This window comes from Mesitornis unicolor, unplaced genomic scaffold (assembly GCF_000695765.1).
Source record: "Mesitornis unicolor isolate BGI_N332 unplaced genomic scaffold, ASM69576v1 scaffold1626, whole genome shotgun sequence".
Classification (NCBI taxonomy): domain Eukaryota; kingdom Metazoa; phylum Chordata; class Aves; order Mesitornithiformes; family Mesitornithidae; genus Mesitornis; species Mesitornis unicolor.
Window position 1 is genome coordinate 135,760 of NW_010190037.1, and position 24,026 is coordinate 159,785.

The following is a 24,026-nucleotide window of genomic DNA, read 5'->3' on the forward strand; positions in this document are numbered from 1 at the left end:
AACGCAGCCAAAAAAGGTAAAAGACATACAATGTTTTAGCAGAAAGAAGTATTGAAGAAAATACTTCCTCTTGACAAAGCAGTCGCCACCTTTATGACTTATTGATTTCAACATGATTCAAGATCATTTACTATCCTGAAAGTGGCAAATTCACATGGGAAGAGTATTGCTGCAAGATAAAACCAAGTAATACCCCAGCAAGTATCCAGAGTACAATGACATATTGACAAAAGGTAAACTGGATAATCTAAAAGGCCTTTTTATATTCAGCTGATAAGAGTTGGTTATTCCGCTATCAAGATAAATTTATTATCAACTCTACAAAATATGAGCAGAACACCAAAGCGACGGGAAAGGCATTCTCCCCTGACCAAGATCTTAGGTAAATATCTCAGATCAAAGAGCTACTCAGGCAAAGATGAGGCTGAAATTGTGGTTGCTCATTTCTTACAAACTGGAATTTGTCAAGTTTTATAAATCCTCTTTATCTCCAGCAAGCCAAACATGGCCAGAGATACAGGGAGACTTCCCAGAATGCTCTTTGGCAGCTGCCTCACAAGAGCGCTACGACTAAAAGAGTGCCAGCTAGTTCGATATGAATGTAAATGTGCTCGAAAAGGAGCAGCCAGGTTTGGCTTTTTCATTTCAACATGACGTGATCTTTCAAATTTTTTTGATTACTTGGGGAAGAGAAAGAAGCCATACTTAGACAATTTTTTTTGGTGAATATTCAAAAAAGCATTTTATACATCCTTGAAAGACAGCCATTTGCTACCAGTTTGGCATAAATCAGAAACCACGCATGAGTGTTCCAGCTATTGTGTAAAATACCCTCAAATACAATTATATAGACAGTCCTCGTGAGCAACATGTTTTACGCACACAAACTTACTGATACGTTTTTGGGCTGTGTGGGAAGACAATTCAAGCCAGCTGGAGGCACAAGTCTGACCAAAAGACTTAACAAGAGATTCAGCTCCAGAGGCAGACTCCTGTATTTGGGTGTCCATACGTAGGGTCTCCACGCAAGGACCAGACCCAAGCTCTCACTCGCAACCAGTGGAGCTCCTCAACTGACCGGACATTGCTCTTCCCTTAAAGACGAAATGGGATCCCCTGCAGGCTCCATCGCCTTTGTAGCTCCATTGACTGTGTCCACCAGCTTGTGGCCATCCTCAGTGACCACTTTTCCTACTGGTGACTCAGGAGATGGAGGGCTGCATCAATTACCCCTCCCTCCTGGCCACCATGCTTCCCTCAATCCCAGCCCCATCACACCGATACCCCCACACATACTGAAGACACACCACCATGACGGTGCAGCCATTCTGCACTTTCAGCCCTTGCCTTGGAGATGTTCAGCATTTGCAACCTGGGAGGGACTGTGCTGTGTTGTCCTTTCTCTAAACCAAAGGAACACAAATAACCTGAGTAGCTATAAAAAGGAGATAGAGCTGCTGTAAACTCTTCAAAGGGAGGGTTTTATCTGTCCATAAAACTTCAAGCTGTTTATAGCCTCGTATCTGGACAGCACTGTTTAAACACATGCTCCATCCACACACAGTCATCTCAGTTTCACAACAAAGAGTTGCAAAACAGCTTGTGAAAACATATTGCTCAGTTAATTGCATTGGCATGCAGATGCCCTCACATTTATGAATTAACATCTATCGTGGCAAAAGGATGCACAAGGAGACATGGGGACTGTGGCACTCGCTGACTGCCAAGAGCGATGCTGCCTGGTGGAGTGCAGCCCACGAGCTCTGGGCATCCCTTCCCTGTTTCTGTGAGCTACAGAGGCTTCACCATTCCCAAAAAAGGAGCCTTCAGGCAAAAACTCAGGCTGTCTTAAGGATACCAGGGTGCTTACAGCTTCAAGCAGTCCTTCGTGACCAACTGACTGCCACCTGAAAAATACTGAATGGCCTTGAGCATCTCTGCATTAGTTTACTGCATGCTAAAATGAAGAAAATTTATCTCTTAAAATAAAAACTCAATGCCAAAGAAACAGCCCAACCACAGTGGGACTTGGAAAGGCATCCAAGCATCTGTATCGGCTGCAAGAGTGTTATACTTCATCAAAGCTGTGCTGCTCAGGAGGAGGCGAATGCAGGAAATGAAACACAAGATTTTATTTGACATGTTCTTACGGAGTATATTGATATGGTACACAAAATATTATGGAAGGAAATTACCTGTGTCAGCAGTAGTATAAATACCTGTCCAATAACCACTCAGACTTTTGATAATGGCCCTGTTAACACAGGGGCAATGAATATATGTTTGTCACTTAAATACATCAAGCAAGTCTATTACAAAACCCCTGAGATTAAACCTGGCACCTGTTTCAACACGGATCAGGGGGAAACAATGGGTTTGAAATTACACGCTCGGAGGCCAGAGAGTTTTCACAAGACAGAATCTGCAGCCTCTTTCCATCTTGCACACTTAGGAAAACACAGAGCACCTGGCGGTGGCTTGAATCCCTGCATAATTCACAAAGTTTTGAGTAGTTTGTGACATGATGCATTGTTCGGGCATCTCACTGCCACACCATTCTGCTGCTGCTGCCTCAAATCTTCCTGCAAGGTTTTGAGGAGGAGGAGGAGAAGATGCTGGACAGAAACAGTGTCTGCTGGGAAGGGAGAGCTGCCATTCCCTCAGGCCCACGACCTGCCTTGAGGAGGGCCACCACCATGGTTTACCAGCAGGTTGTTATGGCAGTCGTGCATCACTCACAGAGCTCTCCCCTGGAAATATTTCCTAACGCAACCAGCCCTTAATGCAGCTGAAATACTGATCCCTTCACCTGCTGTACTTACGTGGGTCCTCTCTCACAGACCAAGGGGAAGGATGAGTTGACTCAACTGCCACAGTAATAACTATGTGTTCTACTAATTTTCCATAGCTCAGGCTCTGTAGAAATACAAAAATCTCCAGATTCAACCACGCTGACAGGATCCATTAAGCCTGACTTCCCTCAGAAAATAATGTACTTTGTTAGAAAATAATTATCTCGTGAAATTGTTGAAGGGCAGAGAAGACCGATGTGTGAGGAACACGGCCACAGAGACACGAGCAGGAGAGCCTACCTGCGGACACTTGCTCCACTGTCCCCAGTCAGACACCGCACACTCACTGGGGCAGTACAAGCTGCACTTCTGCGTTACATCTGGGATTTCAGCCTGATTGCACAGTGCGTCGGGCACGGTCTCCTCGCTGTGGTCCTCAGCCGTACTCACACACCTACAGAGAAAACAGGCATTTCATTAGAAGATCATTAGCCTACTACAGAAGTGATGGTTATCAACAGGTCTGCTTGACCCCATACAGGACACGATACAGTAACTGTACGCAGCACGGCCGGTTAAAATGTAGAATTAATCGTGTTAATGCAAATCAAAACCAGCTACACACACGACATGCTTTTGTTATTCACAGATTTCAACGACTACTTTAAATAAACATTTCAAACTTCACACAGAGGGATTTTAACTTTGATCAGCTGACAGATGAGCGAACAGAAAATGACAACCAGCAAGAACAAACCCTGGTGCTCCTGCTAGTAACATCCAAACATGTGGAAATAAATCAGCGCTTCCCCATGCCTGGGGAACGAATACCTACTAATAATGAACACCACTCTGGTGCGTGCCGTGCCATGACTTGGGGAAAATGTTAGCAAATCAGAATATGGAGGTTTTGCACCTCAGGGGCCGTTATGTACATATGGCATTTAGGTTGAAGAATTCTAATTTAAACATCAGGCCTTCTTCCTGAGAGATGTCTTGATCGGAACACAAGGCTGCATCTCTGAGATGCTTTTCCTGCAAACCATTGCACATAAATGCATGTTTCTTTTCATTTGAAATGCACTGGACTCATCAACGTACTCACTGTCAGACAGCGACATATTTCAGCTTTATGCAAATATGTACCAGCTCTTTTTAATCTGGAGTACCTGTGCTTTTGTCTTCACGCACCTGACTCTCCTCGTTTGTATTCCTTCTCCACAGTGGAGGGAATTTTGCTCGCTGCTGATTTTGCACGGAGACCACGGCTCTACTACCCACGAATACTGATTGCACTCGCTGTAGCATGGGACTGCCTCGTACACCTGCCAGGAGACAGAAGCAAAACTGTTCATTTGAACTACCCAGGTTGGCTTCTCCGCAGAAACACCTCAGCCAAACCCAGGAAAGAGCACACTGAAAAACACCCTGGCTTACGCTCCTTATGCTAGGGTGCTCTAATAGCTTTAAGTTCATTTATTCATTATTGACTTGCCAAGGGATTTTAAAGTATATAATAAACAGTAGTATGCATGCAGCATCTTAGGAAACAGGATAAATAACAGCTATTTTCTGCAGCCAGAAGAGGAACTCCATTACAATTTCATTTGCTCAGGCTTCTCTCGCTATAATCTGTCACACATCATTCACCAGGACCGTATGTACTGCATCCTTCTGTGTTTCAGAAGGTGCAAACTTAAAACCAGCACTCATTTACCTTTTCTTCTAACATATCCTTCTAAGCCATCTACCATAAAAGAATGAAATTTCATGTTCTATGAATTCCATTTTTATACACAAAACCTATAAATGCTTTTTTCCCTGCAAGTGACTTATCTCTAACACATCTCCTAATCAAACACGGCTGTATATTCACCAGAACCATGGTATCTCTGTAGAGAGAAAAATGCAGCCAAAAGCTTGATAAACATTTTTAAAAGGTGCTGGATAATCAAGCTGTTAGAAGCAGCGCACTGAGATATAGCACTTCAGCAGATTTTTAGGTTTAAACAAATGAATGCATCAACTGTTCTATTACAGTAATGAATAAAAGCTATTTATTTTGAATCCGTTTTGTCTGCAGAAGCTGATTTGAAGATACTGTGTTCTCTGTTGCTTTGTATGAAGCACAATGCTCTGCCCTGAAAAAAAATACAGTGCACCTAAAATTTCTTCTTCCACACACCAAAGTCTCCTTGGCCTTGCTGCTGTGGAACCATTCAGTTCTCACCATTAAAATAACTGTAAATCAGCAGCCTTCCTCCCAACTCTCCCCCCCCCCCCAAAAAAAAATCAGCCACAGGTTTAATAATTTATAGTTTCATTTTAAAATAGCAGATTACAACTGCACAAGTTGTGGTCACGACAATAAAGAGGCATTATTTGCAACACTTTGGAGGTGGGGGGCAGGGACATTGAGATCCCAGTCAGGAAACAAAACTGGTGCCCCATCAGAAAATTGCCTTCACATCAAATGAAAAGAAGATCACTCACTAAAGAAAACCACCCAGGAACAGCACGAGTCAGAAACCCATTTTAACTGTGGGTTTTTATAAACGTGGATAGGTTTAGCAGAGAGGAGAGAGTAAAATAGGCTACAAAAGTGCAAAAAAACATGAAAGAGAAGAAAGGAGAGAGGGCAACAAGTTGGGAGTGGTGAGGCAACAACAGCATGAACCAGTATGAGCACCATGTTTCATGCAGGGGAAGAGGAAAGGAAGGGCAACAGTTTGATTAGTAAGATTTTTCCCACATATTATTAAGCACTAATTCTTTTTCATGGTCTGTGCCCAATAACACAAGAGAAAGTGCAAAAGTTATCAGGACTACTACGGCAGGGCTGAAATACCAAGAGCGATAACACTTGGTACAACAATCTCCTAGCACAGGCGAGTGGGGCCACCTCGCACCCTGCAGCCTTTCAGGGGGGAGCACAGGAGGTGTGCGATGTTTCCAGCTCTTGCTGGGCCTGCAGAAAGGTCTCTGAAAGGTCACAGTGCACCGCAGTCACTTGATAGGGGCTAACGGCTTCTGCAGGCTGGGGCCGTGGTATTTGACCTAACTATATATGTAGCTATCTATATACAGTATGAAGTGCATATAGAGGCTAAGTTTCCTAGACTGTGCCAGTGCCATGCTCATTAAGGTTAACTGGTGTGCATGAGAGCAAAGAGAGAAGCCCCCATTGAGCAGAAGCCGTGCTCAGCACCGGCAAGCAGGGGGGGACGTGGCCGCACACCGAGCCTGGTGCGAAGCCACCGTCCTGCCCCGGCCAGCTCATCACCTTGGGCGAGTTAATGACTCCTGCACCTGTTTCCCCACACACACCAGGGAGGATAACAATCCTTCTTTAGGCCCCACGAAGCCTTTGTGTTCCCCAAAGACAGCCGGGAGATGGATGCAGAGACAGGGAGTATTTATTAGTTTCCCTGCTCCACAGGGGGGGAAGGAAAAAAAACCCAACACGCTCTTGCCTATGTCGTCTGACAAAACAGGCTGCTGTCTGCAGGAGATGATTAGCTGAAGCAGGAAACGTGTGGTTTAGGAGCGATCAGAGTTTCTCTCGTCGCAGAGGGGAGGTGAAACCGAGACAGAACAAAGCACTAAACTTTGCCAGAGCTGGCTGCAGCCTGGGGAGGAGACGTCTCACTGGGCAGTGTTGAGGGAGGGAAAACTTACTCATTAATAAGTTTATTAAGAGCTGTGTGGCTGCCAGTTCCTGCTCTTTAGACTTTTGGAGAGGAAGATGAGGTTGGGAGAGGCTGAGAGGTGACAGTGCAGGTGCTGCCTGCACCCCTTCGTGAGCATGGCTGGGCAACCAGAGCACGCACAGCAAAACAAGTGGGTTTAGGGATTTAAGATCCTTTGCCTGGGCCAGACCATGAGCTTAGAAATCCCTGCTCGTTGTTCTCAGGGACCTCTCAATGCTCTGCAGTAAAATCTGCTAAACCTCAGATCTCTCCGAACCAGCAAAGCCCACCGGTGAATTGCAGTAGAGGCTTAACACCAGGAATTTACCATTTTGGTGGTCAAAACATCCTGTGGCATTTACCTGATGTGATTTCTGTGTAAGAAAACCAGCAGGATTTAGGCAGTGGCAGGATGTCACGTGAACTAAAATCTAGCCGAGGAAACGTGTGAGGACAAAACAGAGATCTCATATGCAGTGACACAAACGCACGTGATGTGAAGTGGTACTTCAAACGCGCTCTTTCAAGAGCAGGCAGGATTGCAATAATAAAGCCATTAATAGAGCATTTGCATTCTGCTGCCTAATCGTGTCAAGCAAGTACGATTACACGTGAAGCCCCATCAGCTCTCCTCCAACAGACAGACAGACAGACATCCCGCTCTGCGCTGGCAGAGGGAGGACACACAGCACTGGCTGTGCCAACCCTGCAGTACCTTAACACACGGGCGGTCTGCTGCTGACACATTTGGTACTTCCAGTTCAGTCAGGACTCCCAGGTTACACTCGCCATCAAAGCCCCAAAATATAGCTGTTACGAATAATCTGTTTTCCTAAATTATTATGCCGATACCATTACTTGTGCCAGCACCAAGCCATGCCATCTCCGTTAGTGCCCCTGAGACACCGGGAAGGTGTAAATAGCCACCACACATCATTGGGAGGGACAGATGTCCTCAGAGCAAGTCACAACACATATCGGTAGACTCCGTTATGCTTTGAAATGGGAGTTTCAAAGAGATGCAAGATTTCCACAGGCAAAACTCTGTGGGTATGCATTTTGGAAGCTGTGACTTTAATTTGTGACTCTGTTTTTGCATTTGAAAACCATGGTGATGTGGCATATGTTCCTTTAAGCCACAGGACAATGTTTTCCTCCCGTTTCTCTCTCGTGGCTTGCCATCGTTTTTTTTCCATCACTTCCAATTCCTCTTTTTGCGTATTTGGAAAAAAATAATACCCAACTATCCTTAAAGCATTTAATTGCTTTCTTTTGCTAACAGCTGTGGTACTTAAGGAGGTCAAACAGATCTTGATTATGCATTTTCAAAGGATTTTGGCTAAGCCTTGCTGTTCCTCAGGTGACACCAACCAGGGGAACCTGGGATCACTTCTCACCTCCTGGTCCATGGGAGTACCCGGTCCCAACCCTGAATGGGCTGGGCTGGGCTGTGGTGTTCTCCCTCAACCCAGCAGCCCAAAGTGCCTGAGCTGGCAGAAGGCTGGGATGTGCTCTCATGGATCCCTGGCAGGCACACAGAGTGCATCCAAGCTTCAAATTAAACAAAGCCTTGGTATCCTGGCCCACATCCAATTTGCCACCTCCACTGCAGATACAAAAGTCTCTTGTCCAACGACACCACCGATCTTCCCAAGCCCAAAGACAACAGTTCCTTTGAAAATAATTTGTTTGATGCTCACCCTTCTCCAAACTTATGCAAACAGTGCATTTACAAAAACCTTCAGACTGAGCCACCCAAGACGCATAGAGAGCTGTACCACCCCAATCCACCTCCTGAAGGACAGACACTAAAGAGCATGGGTTGGGCTCAGGGGCCCACTGTTCTGCCCTGCTCAGCTGGGAGACAGGCCAGGGGGACAGTCTGGCTCCACCTCTTAGCACCTCATTTTAATCTTTTCAGGAAATAAACACAGTCAAAGCACTTTCATCACTTTAGGAAATAAGCAAATGTTATTCATATTCACGTGTCATGAACCAAAGAGTGAAATGATGCCTGCCTGAAGTCAATGGGAGCTTTCTTAGGACGCTGACTTTCACAGGACCACTGTGTCACTCTTTGTAACCACTATTAATCTGGAATATATTAACATCTGAATCCTAAAATCAAGTTGATGGGCACAGTTCTAAATAAATTAAAGGGAAGAAAAAAGCGCTGTGTTTTAAGAGACAAACTGCTATAGGTTTGCCCTAAATATAAGCGAGCCTCCATTCACTCCAATGTAAACCCTGAGTGCTTGCTGTAATGTAAGTACCTTTACATCACCAGTTACTTCAACAAGATATACAAACATTTATTTATTTCCTCTTTTCATAGCTGATACTTGCATTTTAAAAAGTCCAAACATCTAACCACCGGAGAGCTTTGGTGTGATTTATAATGTTCTGTAACTTATTTATTTAAATGTAGGTAAGGCACAATACCAACTTTGCAAGGGACATATAGAAACAAGTGCACTTGCTCAACTGATGTGGCTCATTAAAAGAAATTCGTACCTAAACTTCAGGTAGCTTTTCTGATCAGCACCTGCAGAGTAAGCTAGAACAAGGTTCAACGCTTCTGAAAATCATAGTGACTTCATATTTCAGTGAACATCAAGATTTATTGTTCCTCTAGGTAAATATTGACTCTGGTTTTCCCTCAGTCGATATTTTAGCTTTCAAGACAGTAAATCTTGGTGTTCACCTCAACTAAAGTCAATATCTGCTTATTATATTAGAACAACCAAACTGATCACTGTAACAGTTGCCTGAGACCCTGAGGACAACCTCTGCTCTATTCATTTCTAATAGAAATGGGCTAAATTCAACACTAACATAAGTTCATTTCACATCACTGCCCTTATACAAAGGTTACATTAGACCTGATACATTGAAACAGTCAGAGCCGCAGAAATAGCAACCTACTTTCAAACTATGGAGACCACGAATAACACTGAAGCCAGTAAAGGTCTCGCATAGGAGAGAGAGCTGATTTGCTTGGCCTTGCAAAGACACTTGCTGGTAAGGACATTCAAGCATAGATATTAAAATCACTCCTACTGAGACTGGCCAGCAATTTGCTCACTTTTAGCACTTTTTGCATGTCCACTCCTACACTCCCTGCATATCCAGGCTGCAAGAGGAAGCAGCAGTGGGACAGCACCATTCAAACCTGGCCCTCGGCGAGTGTCAGGAGGAAGGAGCCTGGCTCTTCTCAGTGATGTCCAATGACAGGACAAGGGGCAATGGGAGCAAGCTGGAGCATAGGAGGTTCAATCTGAACATGAGGAAAAACTTCTTTACTGTGAGGGTGACAGAGCATGGCCCAGGCTGCCCAGAGAGGTTGTGGAGTCTCCTTCTCTGCAGACATTCAAAACCCGCCTGGACGTGTTCCTGTGTGACCTGCTCTGGTGATCCTGCTCTGGCAGGGGGGTTGGACTGGATGAGCTTTCCTGGTCCCTTCCAACTCCTGACATTCTGTGATTCTGTGATTCCTTCCTCCCCTCACAGCTTACAGCCACTGCTTTGGGAACCTGGAGCATAGCCAGAGCTGCTCTCGCAACCGCTCTGACACGCACGGATCCAGAGCTGCAAAGACATCCATGCACTGCAATTACCTGCAAATCTGACTTCTGCATTGACTCCATCTAGTTCATCCAGATCTCTTTTTTGGTTGTAAAGTGCCCATACATCAACTGAGTAATTTTTGTAATGTTCTAATACTGCCTTCCCATTTCATTTAATCCAAACCAGATAACTTCTAATAATTAGTTTCTTTTATTTAATTCTTCAACAATAAATTCAAAATGGAGTACTTAACATTGTTAATTGCTTAAGTGCATGTTTGATTTGGCAGATCTAAGCATGCATTTAAAAGTTTTACCGAATTAACTGTATATCTGAAGGACAAGTACTTGCACATTAACAAACACTACATCACAGAAATGACCTCATTAAAATTTCAACATTAAATAGTTCTCTTTAAAATAAAATTGATTTTATTTCATGCTAGTTCATGTATTGATCCCAAACGCCAGAAATATGCTAACCGCTCTCCAGTATTAAAACTGATTGTACAATTAATTTTCAAGCAATTTGGATTTTGCGAAGCAGCTCTTTCAGTGATGAATACTTGTCTTTAGGTATTTGGATGCTGCAAATAGCCACCAAAAAAAAATACTCAAGAATTACTTACAAAGAAAACTCTGAATAAATCAGCATGAGGTAAGACTTCCAAAATCACTGGAATTCCTGAATTTTTTATGCCTCTAGCAGACACCTGCACAAATATTCGTGAAGCAAAGTCAGCACTTTTAGTTTTCATTTACACCCGAATCAAAGGCGTCAGTGTTCTTACCTCCTTTGTGGTGCGGAAAAGAAGAAAATCAATTACAACTTCACTAAAGTTATGAAAAGTCTGCACTGGCGTTGAACCAAGTTTCTAGACAACCTAGAGCTGCCTAAAACTTTGTAGCCGGCAAAAGGATGGGATCAACGTTATTCCAATACCAAATACGAAGTGAGAGCCAGGGCAATGGTTACTATAACATGGACAGATGTAGCAATTCCCAGTCTCTGCCTCGTGGGCCGTATGGAAGCCCCTAAAGAAACAGACCCCAGTACTCCAAGGGATGAACCATGGTGACAGCTTTCAAAAACGCTGCCAAAAATGATTCCCACTGAGCAGGAAGGGTAAAAACAATTATCAACAGTTGAAGTTTCCCCAGCTCTTGATTATCTCTTTATAGCCTGACACTCAAAACCCCTCAACTTTAATCCTGATTTATACATGAGCAAACTGAGGATGAAGAATTAAGTGATTTATAAGAGGCTGGAGAGGGAGCCCTCGGGGGGCAGGGGACTGAAACCAGAAGTGCCCTATTTCTGGCAGTAACTGGATGACATCTCAGCTGAAAATCAGCTACCGAAAAGTTCAGACAAAGACATTTCAGGATGAAGCCATCAAAAAAAAAAGCACAGCACTGTAAAATTCTGGCTGTAAAATGAGGAGAAGGAAAAGAGGAGAAATTAGGAAAGCAGTAGAGTATTCTTGCTATAAAGACATCTGGATGCCCCACATACCCTCAACATGGCCTTTAGATGCTTTTACTGTATCTAGTCTTTTGCTGGACTTTAAAAAGTGCTCCCAGAAAATTCCTTATTTTCTTCTAAAGGATGATTAAACATGCAAATACAGACACCGCTGTATTTCAAATTCTTAAGTGCAACGAATGGAAAATGCCTTGTTTAAAAAGTTAATTGAAGTGAGCTCTGCTGACCCCCAGCCATTACAGCTCACACTTACAGAACTAACAGATTGCTCAGCAAGGTTTATTAATTCACATTTACCAGTGGTGAGTGCTTTTATTTTCTGTCGGATTGGTGCAGGCATTAAATACACCAAGTTTCCATATGGTTAAGTGTGAGTGCGCCTTCCTGCAGATTAAAGAACGTGGCATCATTCAACGTGAGGAAATAAGGGAAAACGTGCAGCCCCCAGCCCCAAACTTGCCTCCCTGGTTGTACTCAAGGTTTTTTGTCACTGCAGCCTTTGAGGAGCAGAACACAGCATGGAGCATAACCTCACAGGTATCATTCAGACACTGGGTATTTATTTTTACCCGAAATACCTAGGAAAGACAATTTAGTCTCAGAGTTATGCAAAAAAAAAGTAGATATTAAAGTGTGAGTGAGGATATGCAAATACGATCGCATATGGCCAGTTCCTGTGGCTCTGCCTTTTATCTTAATTATGTTTCTTCATTAGCAAGAAAATAGTGTATCTAGATGAGATGTTAACAAATGCCATTTTACTATGCTGTCAAATATGGGGTCTAAAGCAAGGCAGAAACTCGTTAGTGTGACTTTTGGTGCATTATTGCTGATACCAGGAGCTGTGGGTGCTGTAGCTTCTGCTGTCTCCCTGTCACAACACCAGGCAAGCATAGCAAATTTAAGTAGATATAAATAAATCAATGTCCCGTGTTTTTGAAACGGCACATTTTGCTGCAGCTGAAGGATAGTTCCAGGGGTAACAAACGAATGTGGCACCTCTCTGGATGAATCTGTTATGCAGTAATAATTCTGGATCCGGTTTTAAAGAGAGGAAGGGGAAAAAAAGCGGATTGATTAAGAACAACATTGAGGTCCCTTTTTACTACATGAGAACAATGAGATAAGATGAAGACAGATTGCAACACCAACCTGAGCCTTTGTAGATGTCCATGTTAGCAGGGCATGACAAGCAGAAAGGAAAGAAAATTATATATTCATTAGTTTAGCTGCTGTATGATAATATTGCAAAGAAAAAAAAAGCTGATAGTCTGCTTAAAATAAAATTGCTACAATGCAAGGTTGCGTTCAATTCTTCGATTTCCCCATCTTTCAGGAAAAAAAAATCCCTCAAGCAGAAATCAGGCATTTATTTGTGAGTGAATGAAAAGCATGATTATGCTGAAGAATAGAGCAGAGTTCATTCAGACTCATCCAGCAGTCATCTGGATTTCATCAGCGTGTCTCATGATCAAAACCTTAGAATAATAAAAAAATTTTAAAAATCTAGGAAGCTCAACCTGAAACCTGCTAAGAAACCCCACAATTACGGCATGTCAGTCACCACGGATATGAAAGGCTGTCAGACATTTAAATCTTAATTGGGTGGCACTGTCTTTAGTGAAGCCTGCAGAAGGCGTGCAGCCAGCTGGCCTTTATCAGGTGGGACCCGATCTCCATGAACACCATCAATAACTCAAAGGAGATTTCATTACAGGAAAAATAATTAAATGATAAAAATTCAATAAGGTGGGCATACCGTGCACGCACATCCTACAGATAAGGAGGGCTGTGCGGAGGCGGTTGACACCGAGATCTCCAGGGGTCCAGCGCAGGAGCTGCACCGGTTGAGTCTGTATCACGGACAACATAAATGTCAGCTTCTGCTAACAGAGCCTGGGCAGCCTGGTGCTCCAGTTCCTCTCATCTCATTGAAACATCAAATGAAGCTCATGTAGATGTGCCCCAGGAGCCATCTGGGCTTGGGGTACATGGGGCCCCTGAGCCAACATGCGTCCGCTGTTGTCCTCTGCCCAGCCTGCGCCCCCACACCTCATCACTGCGTTTCTGTAGGTCAAAAACCTGCCCCGGCGGGAGATGAGCAAGTGATTACCAGATCCAGAAGTCAAGTCGTCTGTCGCATGAAATGAAATAAATGCTGGTACTAAACACAAACAGTCCCAAAGAAGCACTTTCTTTGTAAGCGTCTGTACAACAGGCAATTTAAAGAAAAGACCATCAGAGCTTACTGCTAAGTTAAAAATGATGCCTTGGAGACAAAGTTTCAGCCCTAGTCTTTCTTTTAAGAGATTTTAAATCATTTCAAGGTCTAAAAACTTCAAATCGATATTCCATTAGTTTATTTTCATGTTTTAAGCAAGAATGAATTAGCGTGGCAGAGCAGCCACACGTTTGTCCTTACATAGGATGATCCTGGATTGACAATTTTCCACATGAGATTTAAAAACCAGTTAGCCGACAACAACAATTTGATTGATAGCACTGTACACAAGAAAAGGAAGAGATTGCAAAGTGTCAGGCGGTTGAAAGTTATGTTTTCTGAAACACTTCCATGAGACTACACCAAAGGCTGGGAGCAGAGAGAGTCGTTAACCGCTCCCGGGGCTTCCCGCAGTCCCAGCAAGAAACAGCCCAGGTTTGGGTTCCTGCAAAATTCGGAACAGAAATGCAAACCAGCTCGTCACCTGATCGCTTCATTAGGATGAGATTGGCACTTTCCCCCCAGTCTGCTCAGCAGCATCCGGACAGAGAAGGATGCTCACAGGGAGAGCAGGGCAGGCGCTGAAGGATGCGTAAGAGATCCCACAGCCTGATTAGCAACCGGAGCTGGGAATTTTTCCTTAGAAGAGCAAGTTACTGCAGAAGCCAGGATATTTGACAGCCTGTTGCATCGCATATTTATGGTAGCTGTCTCGCTGCCAAGACAGGCAGATGTTAGTGCTGCGTTTAGATGCGGCATTAACTTGAGCAATTTTCTTTGTATAATTACAGGTAACGCAGACCTCCTAGCAGTGCTGCAGAGAGGCCAGCCTCGTGACAAGGCAGCTGAATTCACAGATTTCAACCCAGCTACAGCCACACCGCTGCATGCTTAGAAATCCTGCAATTCTTACAGTTTTTGTTGATATTTCTTAGAGCCGGATCCAGACAGAAAAGAGCTGAGTTTTCTTTCCCAAATGCATTTGCTCAAGGAAAGTGATGTGCTGCAGAGAGAAACCATGCTTCTACCTGCAACTGCTCCCCAGCATTGACATCCATATTTCATAAACTAAAGGCTCCCTTGAGCCAAGAGTTAAATTCCACCCAAACTCCTTCAAACATCAGAGTGCACGTACACTGTCCCCCGAGCCAAAAGATACGAGGGAAGCACTTGCAAGCCACTACCTGGTGGGGTATCTGATGTCTCTGCTTCTGAGATACTTCTGAGTATCTTTCTTCTGCATTTCCACTCCTTTCTTTCAGAGCAGGGAATATATATATATATATGTAGATATAGATTCAGACTCCTCTACTTCTATCATTGGCCCGTATTTTGAGTTAAAATGCTTTACATGGAGCTGTACTGATCCACATGAGTCAATGGAAAGTCTTTCACTGACTTCCACTGTTTGGGCCATGCTGTAGCAAGCAAGGAACGTCTGAACATTTATAGGTACATCAGTAAAATTTAGGGGGAAAAAAAGTATTGATTATGGTGATTTTTTTCTGCAATACCTATTTATTTACAATGTACATCGATGGTGCCTATATATATTGCTGGTTAATGAGAAGCTATAACAAAACAAATAGACAGTTTGGGAGTAATTTTGACCAGGAATGGCTACATAACTCTACATATACATGCGATCATGTTCCACAAATATTAGCATTTAGCACATATTTCTGGTATCTTTGTGCCCTGTTTTTAAGGAATTTATGAGTGTCTGACTACTGGAACTCTACCAGAAAACCATATTCATTTATGTACCAGGGGGTAACATAGTCCGTAACAGCCATCACCAGAGCCCCAGGTCCTGCTCTGTACCACTGTGGTGTTCAGGAAGGGTACGTCAGGGCACAAGTGATTCAGCAGTTCTCACACCTCTGCCAGTCCCCAGAGCACCACCTTCATGCATCCACGATTCTGGAAGTAATGGAGTGAAGAAAGCTGCTTCCCAAAACGGTAAGCAGAAGGAGAGAGGAAAAGTAACTGCATGTGGAGACTATGCAACACAGCTGTGCTTTGCAGTGTCCTGCACACAAACCACTCCACGTGAAACCTTTTAGAGAATTAAATAATGCAACAGAGCACACAGTGTGGTAGAAAGTAGAGGACACAGTAATATAAAGATCATGCCAACGGCCTAAAAGAAACTATTCACTCAGGCAGCCCATAGCAGGTTAGAGAGAGAGGAAAATTAAAAGGCAGAGGCAAGAAACTGAAGCTGAATGGCAGATCTGAGAGGAACAGAAGAGTCAAAGAAATAAAGAACAGGGAAACACTGTTTCCCATTGCAGGAACTGCACAGAGAAAGACCAACACTAAAAACAGTCCATTTACAATATAGGGAATGGTAGGAAATGAAAGATCACCAATGTGGTGTGAAGGGAAAGGCAGGTGAGATAAACTTTTTATGATGGGCACAGACTTGGAAAGTTTGGCCAATGAAGAAAACAAACTTGATGAGACACTTGAAATAACATTGAGGTCAATGGGGTTATTTATGAATGATAGAGACAAGATCGCTCAGCATTCTTCATTAGACACAACACGAGAGAGCTGGAAGATAAAGGGGGTAAATACCAGTGAAGGGCATAGCAGTCGGGTAAACTTTTGTTCTTGGAACAGTATTTTCTTAGAGACATTATCTATAAGCAGCAGAAAATAACAAGGAGACAAGTACAGGCAGCACAGGTTTGTCAAGAACAAGCTGCGTGAAATCATTCTGATATTTTTCGGTAACAGGATAACAGATGCTGTGGACAGGGATGAAATGCCAGGTATTATGCTGACTTTGGTAAGCCTTTCACACTGCCTCTCAGGCTAAGGAAATACGGTCTGGATGAATCTAATACTTGGTGAGTACAAACTATGTTGGCAAATCACACTCTGAATAGTTAATAACAGGCAAGGAACCTCACTGATGGCTCTGCAGAGCTTTATGTTCCGTAGACAGTCGTATTCCCTGTTTTCATTAATTTGGGGCTGATGGATTGAAAATGATTCTTATCAACTCTGCGGATGCCGCCAAGGTGAAAGGGACAGCGAGGCAATCAGAGGGCAGGAAGAGAATTCAAAACAGGTTTTAAGAATTGGAGAAATGGACTCAAAAATGGGCTGAAAGAGAAGTACAGAGACAAGAGACCGACCAGTCATCAACACAAACACAGGATGAGAGACAACCAGCCCTTAATGGTCCCACTGCCCTGGATCCAGGACTTGTGGAGAACTCTAAAGGGAGTGTGGTTCAATAACGCTGTAAAAAGACAAGACGAATGTAGGGTTTGTAAAATTCTGAAGTACCACTTCAGCACTGGCACAGATTCAGCTGGTGAACATGTCCAGACGTGCACTCAACTTTATGAGAAATTTGAAGGATTTGAGAGCCAATGGATCACAGTAAGATTAATTAGACCAGAATCAAATTGCTAAGGTGAGTGGTGGCATTTCCACCGTTGCTTTACAGGTAAACATTTAAAACACCAGCATAATTAGTGACAGTCTGTCTGTATGATGGCAGGGCTGTCAGTGAAGCATGCTATCATTGTCAGATAAAATAGCAATACTGAGTCATAAAGAGAAATAACTCTGCTGTATCATAACAGATGCAGAGCAGCAGAAAGACACCTGAGAGAGCTCTAAAGAGATCTTCCAGCAGCTTGAAACTATCTATCTGTAGCAACACCGAGCTCCATTGCCTTGAATAAATCACAGGCTACCAGACTGCATGTTGGAAACGAGGGACCCTTCTGCCTCATAGAGAAATAGGGCAGTGGAATTACCATTACATTAAATATTAACAGCACTGTTATTACACTGCCTACAGTCCTGGTTCCTCAATTGTAAAAGTAACACTGATAATGAGAGTGGTTAAAGAAAACCTAGAAATATAATTTGAGGTCTGCACAATTTGTCTTACATTAACAAACTAAAGCAAGCTAATTCTTTGGTTCAGGTGAGAGGTGGGGAAAAGGAGACTCATCAGTTTTGGGAATATACAGAGAGGATTTTTCTTAGAAGAGCTATTTTTAAGCTTGCAGATAAAGACATACATTCCCAAGGCTGAGAGCTGCAAATTCATATTCAAGTTAAGGAAAAAGGGGAACTTTTTAAGCATGAAGGAAATTAATTACTGGATCAGCCTATCGAGGGTAAATCCTCCTTCAGCCAAAGTGTGTGCCAAGGTGAGGTGCTGTTCTACAGACTTACTCCAGCTCCACAGGTAGACAGAGATTTGACTGTGAAGTCAAGTAGCTTATGCTACACAAGAGATCAAAGCAGACCATCATCACCATCATCATGGTCGTTGTGGTGTATATCTGGCCACAGGAGCCCTGAATGAGGAACTCCACAGAAGACTTGTAAATTAATCATTAGTCATTAAGTGAGCACCACATTGATTAGCCCACACTACATTCTTAAAATACAAATTGCACGTTAAAGTTGAAGGGATGCAGTATGCCTGTGTGGATTTTACATGGCTGTCAAAAGAAGTAGTTCTAGATGAGAAGTGCATTGGAGTTCAGCCAGCCCATGCATCAACCCATAATGATGATCCCAAAAAGACAATATTTTCTTTTGTGTATTAGCTCAGGCCACTAAACTGTAATGAAGAGAGGGGCTGGAATCGAGCAGGGAATATAAACTTTTTAGCTAGGTCATGATGTTGCCAGCAACACGCAGGATGAAGGAGGAGAACAAACAAAAGAGAAACATTAAATAAAGCAAGCACTCTCTTGGCTGTGTCTGTTCGTCAGTGACTTCTGTCACTTCTCAACTGTAACTCTGGTGTGGGTAAAATAGAGGAGATACTTGGAAATGCAAGCTGGACTCTCTGGATAGAGGCTTCCAGGTCTCTGGTTGGCTCCTGAGCCAACTGCTCCTGCTGGTTTTTACTACAAACACCCCTCACTTTGCACTGCATCCCTGTTCCTCCTGCACATCAGTGCGGTTACCTGGCACACAGACAAGTATATGCATGTATGCATGGACATCACTAAGAATAAATACGAGCTGATTGACAGGAAAGTGAAAAGAAAGCCAACAGTGAGAACTGTACCTGCATGTGAGCAAAGAAGGGCAGATACTCGCTGTACAGAAATGCATTTCAGTGAAAACAAGGAAAAAAAGAGGAGAAACGTGGTAACAAGGAATACTGGCAGTGACACAGAAAGGGGTAAAGGCCAGGACAAAAACAAAGGAAAATCCTAGAGGAAGAGGCTCGCTGTGTTTTACCTGACAAAGTACAACACAAAGCTAAAGCTGGCTGAGGCAGGACATAGGTAATGCCAAGGCCAATTTGCTCTAGGAAATACCTGGAGCCCTGCTGGCCTCTACTCCCCTTGCTTCTTAGTGTTTTTGCAAGTCCTGTAACAACATCTGACATGTGCCACAGATCAGAACATTTGGAAAAGACGCAAGGTTTAAAAGGCATACATTTCTATGGTTGCTTTTGGCCTGCTGAAACAGACCCCAGCGCACACAAATCCTCCTTGCCCACGTACGCTGAATTGGGAAACAACTCACAATTCATTGCCTTTTCATTTAGACTGATAAATAACTTGGAGATTAACACTAGACAGCAAGGAAAGTAATTGCTCACTCAAAGTTGCATTTAAAAATACTTAAGCACAGCATTAAATTCCTCGTAGTGTTTATCATATAGGCATCAGCCAGTTTGCAAATAACATTTTTAATCACCAAACGTTGACAGGGCTAGACTGTGAAGGACCAACATACACCACATTGTTTCAGATGAGTGTGGAGAAATACACCCTGGGTGGAGATCACTGAAAAATCCACTGCATTTGGTGTAAATAATAGTTCGGGTTGGGCTTTTTTTGCTTTCTTAGATGGTATAATGGAATAATCCAGCTGCCTGCCATTACCTTCTATTATATCAACAAAAATTATCACAGATGAAAAATGCCAAACAAATTCCCTCTTATGAACCACGGAGATTTAAAAACCCAAACAATCAACTGAGTAATACTGCTATTTGTGTTTGTGTACATTTAGACATGGAAACATTTTTCTTAATAAAACCAAAATACTTTACAATTCAGAGGAAAACAGGAGCCTGAGGTAATGCGTTTTCCTTTTAAATACTGTAAATGATGCTTCTCAAGGACAACGTTTGATTTTCTAACTCAGGCAAACACTGGACACCAATGAAACCCAACCAGGCTTATTGCAGTGATGGTCAGCAAAACTCAAGATATTCAAAATATCAGCAGCTCAGGAGCTGCACGGTTTTACACAACACACAGAAGACATCAGAGATGTCCCCATTGCCGGCAGTTGAGATTTCCACACAAAAATGGGAACGTGTACCCAGAAATACCATCTCTCCACCACAGAAAGCCATCGGAGACCCCCATTCCTGTCACTGCAGCCCTTGGACCAGGCAGGAGGAACCGCGGTGCTCACATGGCCAACCTGAGAGAAAGGGGCCTCAATTTCCCTACATGCCCACTGGAAAGACACTGTGATGCTTTCCAAAAATTACAATCTTCAAGTTTTTTGCACTCCCAGCATCAAGACACATCACTAGTGGGGAAGACTGAAGCAGACAAAATGCTGAGAACTGGCATTGGGGCAGAGAAAATGCCAGTAACTGACACTATTTTAATGGCTGTGCTTTTAAGACCTCCTGAGGATGAGGCTAGATGCCACAGTAGCTAAAATATCCCTTTCTGTGGTGAAGAAGTATGGAATGCTTAAAGAAAATTAGGCTAGATACTGAAAGAAGATGCCGGTGGTCTCCAGCACAGGTATGTGTAATGGCAGCTCTAAAATACAGAGAACAAACCAGGACACAGCAAGATAAGCTTATCTTTGCTGGGCGCAGTAATACATCCAGTCAGACTTCTTTATAGCATATTTATTTATAACAACTGACATTTTAAATAATAGTAATGATAAGAATGTGTAGTTTCAGATCAAATGTCTCTAGAAGTCTAACTTTCTTGGTTTTCCCAAAGCGACGTGACACTAAGTATGCAGACTTTTCTCTGCCTTGTTGTCTCTTCTGGATTGTTTTAGAATGGTTCAGGTTGGAAGCTCATCCAGTCCAATCCCTGCCAAGAGCAGGGACACCTCCACCAGCCCAGGCTGCTCCAAGCCCTGACCAACCTGGCCTTGAACACTGCCAGGGAGGGGGCATCCACAGCTTCCCTGGGCAACCTGGGCCAGGGCCTCACCACCCTCACAGTAAAGAATTTCTTCCTAATATCCAGTCTAAATCTCCTCTCCTCCAGTTTAAAACCATTCCCCCTTGTTCTGTTGCTACATACCCTTGTGAGAAGTCCCTCCCCAGCTTTCCTGTAGGCCCCCTTCAGGAACTGGTAGGCCACAAAAAGGTCTCCGTGGAGCCTTCTTTTCTCCAGGCTAGACAGCCCCAGCTATCTCAGCCAGTCCTCATAGGGGAGGTGCTCTCTGTGAAACTCTATTTAAACTTGCGCTGGATGCAGCGGGAACAAACATACCTCAGGATATGTTATGGGCAGTATGACCGTACTCAGCACAACCCAGCGAGCAAACACGGCAGAGCTGTACCCACACGGCATGGCACCTAAGCACCGCTGCCAAGAAGCAGAGAGCTTCACCATTGCAACCCCATTTTACCTCTACAAATGACATCACATTGCACCACAAACGTGCCAACGTGTGCAGGTATCTCTGCAGCATGCCATGATGCAAAGCGCAGACACAGCAATAGCTGACAGGAGGTACCACGTCTCCAGTGAGGTTGTGTTCTACATCATGGGGCACGGCAGCAGAGAGGCGAGCGCCCGTCTGACACGGCAGGAATAATTGTGCCATTCCCACACGCACTTTACAGCGTGCACGCCGCTATTCTTCTTCTGCATAGCTCCTCTCCATCAGCAGAACACCACACAGCAGCAATCCACACTCGTGCCACCTAACTTCAGAAACTCTTGAAGGGAGAATTAGTTTGCTCCCGTTTCCATAGCTCTTTCTGTCTGAAAAGGGCATTGTTGTATAGGTTGATTAGCTCAGGAGATTTTTCCTTATAGTCAGCCTCTATCTCCACTCCTTTAATTCCACCCCATTACCCTAGCTACACCCCTGGGCCCCATCCTGCATAACCACCATCTTTCTTTGATATTTACGCCCTTTATGTGTTCAGGAACTGTTATGGACCCCCGCAGACACCGCTCAGCCCCAGACACCTTTTCACGCCAGTATTTGGCTCTTCCCGCTCCCCTCACAGCTGGATGATACGGCTGGCATTAAATACAGCATGAATCTGCATTCAGGAACAGCCTGAGCAGCACAACCCACACAAGCCCTTGAAGCCTCTAACGTAAGTACACACAAGTTTATCCAGACTTTGAAGGAAAACAGGAACGCACCATTCAAACACTGCATTACTTGCTCTCCCCTGGCTTCTTGGCCCATTTACTGAGCTCTTCCCATGCATTAAAGGGGAAGGCAAGCTCTCTATCTATGTTTATTACACAATTCAGTTTTATATCAGCACATTTAACTTGTTTACGCTGAACTCCGCTGCCTGAGCAAAGAAGCACTGATCTGGGTCTTACGGGATTTAGTTCAGTATTTTCCCTTAATTGGGCTGCACTGGCTCCTAAGACACTCCACGCTGCTTTTATCTGCATTCTCCCACAAACTGGAATAGTGTATCACGATACTGCATAGCTGTTTTTACTCTTCTCCGAGATAAACCTAAGAAGATTAGACTGGTCGCTTTCTCTCAGCTTCCCACAGATTATCGCCCACAATGTAACTGCCCCGTGTACACGTCCCCTTATCTCCTCCCAACACTTCCCCATTTTGAATGTTTCTGATTATATGATAGGGCCTGAAAAATAGCCAGGATCTCCCTTTGCACTTTGCTCTTTCTAAAAACACAATCATTTTCTCATTCTTTCACCTGTTCCTTCTTCAATACACCACCTGGGACAACAATCTAAAAGCATTTACTGCAATTGGGGTTTGATATATATGGACTGGATTTCCAGAACCACTTGGTCGGCCAAGCATCAAGATTCATCACAGCACTGGATTTCAGAAACCTGAAAGGAGGCGAGGAAACTGCCAGCGTTTTCTGGAAGTCAGAAGAAATGCAGGGACTGGACCCTACTGCCTGACCCAGCTCTCCTTAGGCTGCAGAACATGTCCCTTTAGAGATTATGATTATTTAATATGGACATTAAGAACAATGTGAGGCTAAAATGCAAGTCCCCCAAGCCACCTCAGAAACTTTAATCATAGTTTCAGATGTGACCAAGCAGTGGAAATTAAAGAGTCAATAGGACTTCAGCTCTTGGACACCTCTGTGCCCAAAACACCGTCACCCTGCCTGGCCTCCCACACTGGAGGTCAGCCGGCTGATGGGTATTTCATTCGTGTTAAATCCTCATTCAAAGCATACAGCCTTATGCGTGTAAGGCATGGAAGTTCCTGCAGGAGAAGCAGGTCGAGTTGGCCTTGGGTTCAGCGGGAGGGCATTTCTGAGAGCAGGCACGATAAGGCGAGGCAGGGAAATTTTGGCTGTCTCAGGACAACACAAGGCGATGATGGGGACCGCCAGGGTCAGCCTGGGGGGATCCCAGCCGCCAGCACCACGGCAGCGGAGCTGTCAAGTATTGATTCACATCAGCAGGCAAGGACTGGCTCTGCTGCCACCGCAGCCCCGGATCCCTGGGGATCAAGGGTCTTCCTGAATTATTTATTGGGTTCAACAGGCGATCTCTGGCTTATCTGGATTATCTGATTCCACTCAACCACCTCCCATACTGTATAATTTATTTTTGTTTCATCTTTTGCCCCCCTTTCCGAGTGAAACTTAATTTTATAACTATTTTTTTTTCTTTTTTTTCAGCTGTGTAATGAATTCTGGATTACTGCCCTTTCTTAGAGGAAAATACAGGTGTCCATTTTCCCAATAGGAACATCTAATAAATGCCCATCTTAGAATCACAAATACTGCAGATAAAACATTCTCGACTAACATCACTATAACCTTCTGACTCATTCAATACAGTATTAGTTTCAGTATAATAAAATCTTATTTTTAAAGAGTTATTTATAGGGCTTTCATCAGGTTACCTGGGATATTATTTCACTGTGCATAGCTCTTTTCTCCTTAATATTCAGCTTAAAACACCTCTAAAATCAGAGCTGAAAAAACCTCTTGTTAATCTGATGTTTCAAGTGTCAGTGCAATTTCCAGAAAGTACACGAATTACAGAGGTTGAACAAGTCATAGAATCACAGAATGGTTTG

At 43.7% G+C, this 24,026-nt stretch overlaps 1 protein-coding gene across 1 annotated transcript in view; it reads right to left on the minus strand.

Moving 5' to 3' along the window:
- The window catches only part of LOC104542053 (thrombospondin type-1 domain-containing protein 7B-like), a gene marked incomplete at its 5' end in the record, with an annotated part of 34,630 nt that extends 30,513 nt beyond the window's left edge, over positions 1-4,117 (minus strand). Inside the window, 2 exons of the mRNA XM_010186253.1 lie at positions 3,093-3,246; positions 3,984-4,117. Of these exons, the coding sequence (XP_010184555.1) occupies positions 3,093-3,246; positions 3,984-4,117 (288 nt within the window). The remainder of the gene's footprint in view (positions 1-3,092; positions 3,247-3,983) is intronic.
- Between the last annotated feature and the right edge of the window lie 19,909 nt (positions 4,118-24,026).